At 44.9% G+C, this 8722-nt stretch overlaps 1 protein-coding gene across 1 annotated transcript; it reads right to left on the bottom strand.

The window, feature by feature from the left end:
- Positions 1–359: 359 nt before the first annotated feature.
- On the bottom strand, positions 360–4068 carry LOC109470781 (protein FAM46C-like). The gene is made up of 2 exons (XM_019769857.1): positions 3779–4068; positions 360–3286 (listed from the first exon to the last, which is right to left on the bottom strand). Exons 1-2 carry the CDS (start codon positions 3869–3871, stop codon positions 2174–2176), a joined length of 1206 nt encoding a protein of 401 aa, XP_019625416.1. The 5' UTR covers positions 3872–4068; the 3' UTR covers positions 360–2173.
- Between the last annotated feature and the right edge of the window lie 4654 nt (positions 4069–8722).

Below are 8722 nucleotides of genomic sequence, written 5' to 3'. Positions count from 1 at the left end.
ACATGAACATTCACTAGCAGAGTGCAGAAGAACTTCCTCCTAAAAATAAGAGCTTTTCAAAACTGTCAAAAGAAGAGGCTAGGTTACTCTCAGGGGGGAGCATTTCTTGGAATCTACACAGTATTAGATTTCTGACAAGACAAAACCATGACGGTTGCCCCCCCCCCTCCCAATTTCTAGGAAAGTGTTTTACTGTAAAATCATTTGTTATTGCAAGGAACATGGCCCCTCCTTCCCAAATCTAAGCATTTCAGAAGCAACCCTGGCAATCTTTGAAGCTCTATTTAACTATATATAGTAATAGCAAGTATTTCCTTACATTACAGTAACTATACACTGCAATGATTCAAACACACCATTCCAATACCTGGAAAATAATTTATTATTTCGCCGTCATAAAATACAAGTTTTTTCCTTATAAAGCTCTGTCAGTCTTTGGTATTCTTTGTACATAATTTCTGTATTTTGTCTTTATCTTGCACTATGTGCCATGATGGGGGTTATCGCAGAAAGAAAATAAACGGAAAAGTAAATGTTTTTGGATCAAAACAAAGTTGTGTCTTTCGATCGGATCAGTTTAACATTTCTACTACCACATGCACATATGTAGTTTTCACAGTATGATACAACTCAGCCCTAAATGCACAACAAATTGTTATGTAGGGAAGGAAAAAAACACTTCGTATCAACAATGTGATTTTGGGTAAACTTCTACAAGTTGAAACCTGACTCTCCCAAATTATATGCTACACGTCTATAAGTCTTAATCTATTATTTGTGATACTTGCTGCAACACTGGACTGCTTCATTGACAAGCTATTACAATATACAAACAGCTTCTGTACATATCCAGCCCTGGGTTAAGTTATACATGAATTTGTACATTCACGGTCAAAGTGACCATAGCAAAAATTTCTGCAACTTCCTTTTATTTGTAATTTCTGTGCACAAAAATAGGAGTACAAGCCTCGATGACGTGTTTTTACACCAGGCATCTGAAGAAGACTTTCTCAGTGACTGGTAGGTTTTTTGTTTTGTTTCCTATCTTGCATAAACTAACAGAATGTTTGTTGGTGTTCCGTTCCCGATGGAACAAGAACAAGATCCTTAAGTGTGCTTCACGTCTTCTTGTTATCTTTTGTTAAGTGTCAGAACTAGTAATTTGCGTTTATACACACGTTCCCCTTTGTAGACCAAACCCCATGATCCCTGTCCATGTAACCTAGTAACATGAATATGCCAGTGGGCAACCTTAGCAACAGATTCCCGGCCGCCCTTTTGAAACAATTTCTCCATTTCCTTTATTTTCCCTCAGAGTGAATTTTGAAGCCGAGGAATCGAAAGATCTTCACCGAGTTGCAAGATTGCCGCACTTAACAACACTCCTCTGTAACCATGGTTACAGATGTCTCAGATAGGTTCAAGGAATTTCTCTGAACAGTACTTTTATGTGGCCTCACCAGTTTCTAGGGTCACTGCCACACATTTCACTCCCTTTTTAACCCTTACATATAATACAGTCTTGTCTTACTCTTTATGCCTCCACAAAAATACAGGACATTCACAAAAATAATCTTTGGTCCATGATTTGGCCTGCACTGGTAGTGATACTATAGCTGCCCCCTTGCTGGTATCTTTGCACAACAACGTTTACATGTTACACACTGGTTAGGCATAAGTAGTACGTAATCAAACATACACGGTTCAAAGTACCAGAGTTGTTTGCCTCACGCTGCTCACCTTTTTAACCAATGAGGAACCTGCCTGCCTGTCCGCACAGAATTTCAGCATCGGCCTTGGTCAACAAACCAGTTCAAAGGTTGTGGTCTGACGACTATTTTTAGCGTCCTGTTCACATCCGCTAGAAAAGTAGTGGGTCAAATCCGAATCCTGTGTACTGCCCTGGCCGGTATTTCGTCTGCGAACGTATTAAACAGGCTTTTCAAGATCACTTCAGTTTTCACGTAAGCACCGTTTCTTTTCTTTCACGTCATACAATCACTGTTCAACTGAATCTCTCTTCTCACTTTTGTTTGTCTTTTTCTTCTCTTTTTTGTTGCACTTGGAATCATTGTCATTTTTTTGTCTCTCGAGTTTTTTAAAGTCATGTTTTATGTCTTTCTTTCTTTCCACACCCTGCTTGCCTGTCCGGTGGGAGCCCCCACTTGTGTTTTTACTGGCAGGATATCCAGGTCGGATAGGCATTGGTGATGAAGAAACTGCTGGTGTTGCCATCGTAGAAGTACCCCTGTCCGGGGTACAACACACCGTTGGGAGAGGGCGGTCCGCTCGAGTTCATGGCCTGGCTTCGGTGCTGCAAACCGCAGTAGATGTTGTAGGCCATGCAGTCTATCAGTCTCAAGGTCTGACGTCGCTCGTGAGACATCAGGCACACCGTGCTCTCCTGAATCACTCTTCGCAGCGTCACCAGGTATCTGTACTTGGCCTCCTCGTCCCCGACGAAGTGGTTGTTGAGATACTTCTCCAGCTTCTGCTGCTGCTGAACAATGTCCGAGAAGTCTATGAAGAACCTGGAGCACATGTACCTCTCGAGGGACTTGATCTCTGAGTGGCAGGCCGGGTTGTACTCGCGGACCAGCAGGTTGCAGTACTTGAGCAACCCTCCCCCGCGGATCTCTTCAGGATTCCTGGTGGCAATCAGCCGGTTGTGGAGGTGGAAGAGCGCCAGGGAGAAGTCGCCGTACACGCTCTCCGCGATCACCGAGGGGTAGAAATGCTGGGTCATCGCCACTTCAGAGTGTTCGTAGAAGGAGAGGAGGGAGTCGAGGACGATCTGGAAGGAGTCGACGCTGAACTCGAACTGCCGCCGCATCCTGTCCACGAACTTGAGCTCGACGTTGCGCCCGCTGTTGTTGGTGAGGCTGATCAGGGACCAGCGATCGTTGTCGTTGGCGATCTTGACCAGTTTCTGGACGTACGCGTCTTTGAGAGTTAGGGGTGAGATCCTCTCTTTGCGAACGTCGCACGGAAGGAAGTCCAGCAAGCAGTCCAACACCATCTCCTTGATTCTCTGCAGATCACCGGCGGAATCCAGAGACACGCCGAAAATCAGATCCAGATCGTTGTAACAGAAGGCCGACTCCTCCGACAGAATGTAGCTCGCCGTGGAACCGTTTAGTCGCACATCGCGAAGAGGGATACCTTCTTCCTCAAGCCTTTTTCTCACGACTTGGACAAGCGACTTCAGGCAGATCTCCAGGGTTGGGAAGTTGCCTCGCCCGTGGATCGGGACGACATCGTTCAGGACCTGATCCAGCTTGCGAACCTGTGCAGCAAGCAACAAGCGCAACCAACGTCAGGCCACAGAAAAACAAACAAAAAATCTCCATCCATCTATTATTTAACCCGGCCGCAAGCTTAGGTAAGCAGAAACTTATAAACCGGTGACGCATTTTTTTTCCTAAGATGAAAACAGCACTGCGAAGCCTTTACGGGGTTAGTTTGTGCGATTAGTCGGCTAAAAGGAAGATAGAAATTGCTGACTGTGACCCAAGCAAGCTGTCGGTCAGAGATTTCCCTAGATAATCGGGCGATAGCGCTTGCGATGCACGCAATGATTCATGCCCGCAGTGCCAAAACGGCCGACCGTACCCGCTGGGTGCCAAAACCGCAGGCACGTTCTTCTCACTAACCTCAACTTCCCCGCCCTCAAAAACGGCTTCTACACACAAGAAACTACACTCTACGCTAGCTGACTACAGTACACAAACAGTTGTGGTTTTAGAGAATTTTCTAGAGAAGGAAAAAGTGACCGTACCTGATCGTAGTCCAGTAACCGGAGCTGTGTGGATTCTCCGTCGGGCACAGTCGCACACTCGCCCGAGCAACAACTCCTGGAGTCGCCCGCCATAGTTCCGAGAATCTCCCCGCCTTTTGCACACACAGTCCTGAGGGAAACGGCAGACAACTTGTTGTCAGAAAGGCTTGGATAGAGGGGGAAAAGCTGCCTGAATCGCGATGTTTCTTTGGGAAATGGAGGGGCTTCGGAGTTCTCTTTGACTTGCAAAATTCTGCAAGTGACCTGCGAGGGCAAATCCCAGCTTCTTATGGACTGCCTCACACCAAGAATGCCTCCGAATCCCTCCGCGACCCTTCAAAACACGATTTTAACACACATTTCCCCAGTTACACTCCACAAAAATACTCCTCAAATCATAAAAACACTCAAGTCTTTCATGACTTAAGATATTTGACGGAAAAGGGACAAGTTTGGGAAGAATTTTCGCGAAGCGGCGCGCACTATCTTCTCTGGCGGCGGAATGTTCCAGAAATACGGTGCCGCCCCCTCGGCAACAGCTGACGGACTTTAGAACGCGCGCTCTGATTGGTCAACTCTCCCGTAGCTATCCAACTGTTTTGATTGGCACCTTCTGACGTTTTATAAAATAATATAATTCAAACTTTAGATTCATCCAATTCGATTTCAGAGCAGCAAAACTGGAATATTCTGATTAAGGCAATCTTTATGATATTGGCACATGCTGCTTCACATTAGCACATTTCAATCAGTATTTCATACTTTGGAGAAACAAGCCCCGGGATGAGTCCTTTATTTTCTGGGTGGTACCCTAAAAATCAGCCTTGCGCCCTTCCAGTATCCATTTACCCTCAGAATTTTGGAAATTTTTGTTCCATGATAGTCAATACACATTGGAACAGAGTGGTTTCAACTTACTATGTAGATAGGTGACTAGAATATTGACTTTGAAAAATCGGGTTTTCCATATCTTGAAAACTGCACTGGATGCCTTTAAAACCCCTCAACCCAAGATAGAACTCTATTCAAACGCCTACAGAATGTTTCCAGATTATAAAATCATGCATACATTGAAGGATTGCGCAATCAGACGCAATATGGGGAAACACGCGTGACCTTTGATAGTGCACTGTTGCGACCTTTACTAAGTTGTTGACCTATGACCAACAGATGACTCATACATGTCATGACGTATTACTGTCATTTTCCATAAGTGACGTTTTATAAGCTCCCTTGCATCTAACTGTGCAATACGTGGTGAATGCAGAAGATCCAAAGGGGATTTTCGACGTTTTGGGCCCCTTTTCTATGTCGCAAGACAGCTGAATTTTGTTAGGACAGAATTACGACAGAATTACGACGATCCCAAAAATGTCGTGAGACTGTCCTGCGACTACAATGTGACATCGTTTTCTTTCATCTTTGCAAATATGTAACATTCCTTGTCCGGCTACCCTCTTTCAATAGCAAATTATTCTTCAGCCTGTTTGGTCATTTTTATTAATATTTTTCAGCACCCCACAAAAAAGTGGTAGAGTCCACCGTAGTACCCGTTGCCATGGCAACGAGTGACGCTACCAGGAGGCGTTTAGCACACCTCGCGTGAGAGATAAACAATAGACGTTTCTATTCTCGTCTTTTCGTGGTATCGAATCTATGGATAAGTGCGTGTCAATTTGAAAGGGTAAGGACTAGGGTAAAGGTTAGCAGTCGAGTTAGAACGTAAAATCCACAAGAGGATAGCAAGGTAGATTACGTAATGTGTTTGGGTAGGATCTAGGAGGTAGCCAGCTAGGCAAACGCTTTTCCTGGGCTAAAACTCATAGGAAATTCAAACTCTACTACGTCAGTATACTAGTTGTAGAGTTTGAATTTCCTATGAGTATTGTTTATCAGAGAGAGAGAGAGAGAGATTGTTTACCAGTGTCTAACCTTTATCAACCTAGGCCAAAAACTCTCTCATTTTGTAATATGTCTATCGGTTTCGGTACTATTTGCCTAAAGATTATTTCACACCTATTTTAAGTTTCGCTTTCCTTTTCTTTGACATCCCCAAATGTCATGTGTACTAGTATGTACTGAGTCCTTGAGTCGTGGAGCTTCGGTAGCCTGGGTGCCCGGCTCAGCATCGTCGCTAACTACCATGGACTACCTAGGCCTAGCGCCTAGAGCCAGCTTAAAATTAACTCGGTGTGGCCTTACTATTAAAATAGGACCGACACGCGCCACATAAACATTGGACTTCCGCAGTTACCAAAATTATCCCTCCAGTGAAACATACAGTATACGAGCGCACTATGTTGCCCTATAAAACAGGGACTACATGTAGGTATATGTATTATATATACGAGAGGGATGTGGTAGTGGGAGTTAGTACTGTAAGCGGATTAAGGGTTACGAGTTCGAATCCCAACAGTTTTATCAGCACCACACAGACGCGTGACTCGCTTGTAAACCAAATATTAACTCGAGTCGACACATCAGAGACCTGCAAAACATCCCCGCGGGTCTGTTTGACTTCACCGATGACGCATTTTAAGTGTGCTGTGTACCTAGTCTCGCTACCGGCCGTCTTGGTGGGCGTTTTGCTTGATTATGTGCTGTTGCTGTATAATTTTTTTTCTGATTGTTTATTCGTTCTAATATGCCAGGTTTCTAACAGTTGCATAGTCTGAACTCAGGGACAACTAAAGCTGTTTTACAATATTAAAAAAACAGCACATTATCAGTGAAAAAAGGCCCTACCAAGAAGGCTGTTTTGGAGGCTAACGTAGAGCCTCCAAGGTGATACAAGTAATAGCAAACGATAAGTAGAAACCTGTTAATGAGTCATATGAAGGGAAAATTCCTTGATCAAGGCTGAAGGCGGTTATAAGCTTATACATGTAAGCTCCTTGATCAAGGAAAAATTCCTTTGACACAAGAAAAAGAAGTCAACGTTTTTGGCAACTGGTGAAGACATTTGACAAGTTGTCGAAACTTAGGCATGTAGGAAACTTTTTTGTAGTAGTCATCATTGAAGAACTATTAGCGTTTCAAGTAGGTAAACAAATACGGAGAAACTTTGTTCTTAGACACGTTCCGACATGTCCGATCGACACACGGAAGCCAATATTGACCGACGTGTGACGGGTCAACTCTCCAAGCAGAGGTTGGTGGGGGAAGATCGTCACCGTTTTATATATGCCTCGTTTTTTTTTGTGTGGGGGGCGACAAAAAAAAACGAGGCATATATAAAACGGTGACGATCTTCCCCCACCAACCTCTGCTTGGAGAGTATGACGGGTCATCGATCCAGTACTATTTCTCCAAACCAGAGACTCTACATAGCCTCCGTAGCCGCTTATACTATATAAGTTATAGAACTGGGGGTTTGGTGGTCTTCGGCTGTTTTCTAAATAGCCTAGTCAAAAAACGGGGGTTATTCAACCAGGCCGGCTATGTTGTCTATATGCAATCAGAAAATAGCACATAAAAGACCCTGAAGACCCCCAAAACCCCCAGTTGTTGGCATGCTGTGGAGGCTAGTTATCTCTCTATTTGGCCGATTTCTACTCTCTCCAACCGCCACCGAAGCCCGGTAGAGGCCGTGCGCCCGGGGTCACGGTCTTTTTTTTTCTGCTGACCACCCATAGTTTCGATCGCCCGTGGGCGTGTGTTGGAAAATCCCGACTCTAGAGGAGTTTGGACTCTGCCCAAGTCTGCCAGTAATCCTCGTGTATTGATTACGGAAGTTCTTCTGACCATTTTCTTTGTCAAACGATTATTCTAAATCGCCAAGCAGATCCTACAGTGGCAAGGCTGTAGCCTCTACCAGGCTTCGGGAAGCGGCTGGAAAGAGTAGAAATTGGCAAAATAGAGAGATAACATGCCGGGGGAGTTGGTCCGCTAGAGACTTAAAAATTTTCACGCTCACTTCCTTGTCCTTGCTTCCTTTTGAATTAATTTCGTACCACGCTGCCAAGATATGCCTAGCCCTTGAACATTCACAGCAGCAAAAAATAATAAGATTACTAAACCTTTGCACATACAGCTAGCCTCTACCAGGCTTCGGGAGGCGGCTGGAAATAGTAGAAATCGGCCAAATAGATAGATAGCATGCCATGGGAGTTGGTCTGCTGGAGAGTGCAGTTTGCCGCTGTTCTCCAACAGACCAACTCCCCCGGCATATTATCTCTCTATTTGGCCGATTTCTACTATTTCCAGCCGCCTCCCGAAGCCTGGTAGAGGCTACTAATTTCTACTCTTCCCAGCTGCCTCCCGAAGCCTGGTAGAGGCTACTAATTTCTACTCTTCTCAGCCGCCTCCCGAAGCCTGGTAGAGGCTACTAATTTCTACTCTTCTCAGCCGCCTCCCGAAGCCTGGTAGAGGCTACCTACAGCGGGTATCAGGACTGACTGACACAGCACGAGTTTACGACTCACGCCCACCCACCTTATTACTGTGGTCTAGTTTCATGTTTTCGTCTAAATTGATATCTCTGGTCACGCAGACTGGGTCGTTTTCTAATCAACTTAAGAGTGCCATTCTGTCAAGCTACCCCAGCAATATGTACAGGTGCTTTGAAATACACCCGCAATAGAAGAAAATACCATCAAGTAGAACACGGTAAATTTACAGGTAGTAGTTAACTTAATGGATGAAACTTTGTCTAGCGGCAGCCTGGCACTAAATTTGACTGTATTTCACGGTGATGTCCACTGAATACAAGTTTTTGTGAAACTGCCCCTTTTACAATGTAGTACCGCCTAGCCTCTACCAGGCTTCGGGAGGCGACTGGAAAGAGTAGAAACTGGCCAAATAGAGAGATAACATGCCGGGGGAGTTGGTCCGCTGGAGAGTACAGTTTGCTGCACCCAAACGCTCTGGCGAACTAACTCCCCTGGCATGGTATCTCTCTATTTGACCGATTTCTACTGTTTCCAGCTGCCCTACCCGAAGCCT

This window comes from Branchiostoma belcheri, unplaced genomic scaffold (genome assembly GCF_001625305.1).
Source record: "Branchiostoma belcheri isolate BF01 breed outbred unplaced genomic scaffold, Haploidv18h27 scaffold232, whole genome shotgun sequence".
Taxonomy (NCBI): domain Eukaryota; kingdom Metazoa; phylum Chordata; class Leptocardii; order Amphioxiformes; family Branchiostomatidae; genus Branchiostoma; species Branchiostoma belcheri.
The sequence above is the reverse complement of the archived record's forward strand: the minus strand, read 5'-3'. Positions and strand labels throughout refer to the sequence as shown.

What these genes read in the sequence shown, in the direction of transcription:
- LOC109470781 (XM_019769857.1), bottom strand. Translation starts at nt 3,871, where the DNA reads ATGGCGGGCGACTCCAGGAGTTGTTGCTCGGGCGAGTGTGCGACTGTG. An exon ending in GGTTACTGGACTACGATCAG is followed by an intron (nt 3,287 to 3,778) that starts GTACGGTCACTT and finishes CTTGCTGCACAG; the next exon opens with GTTCGCAAGCTGGATCAGGT.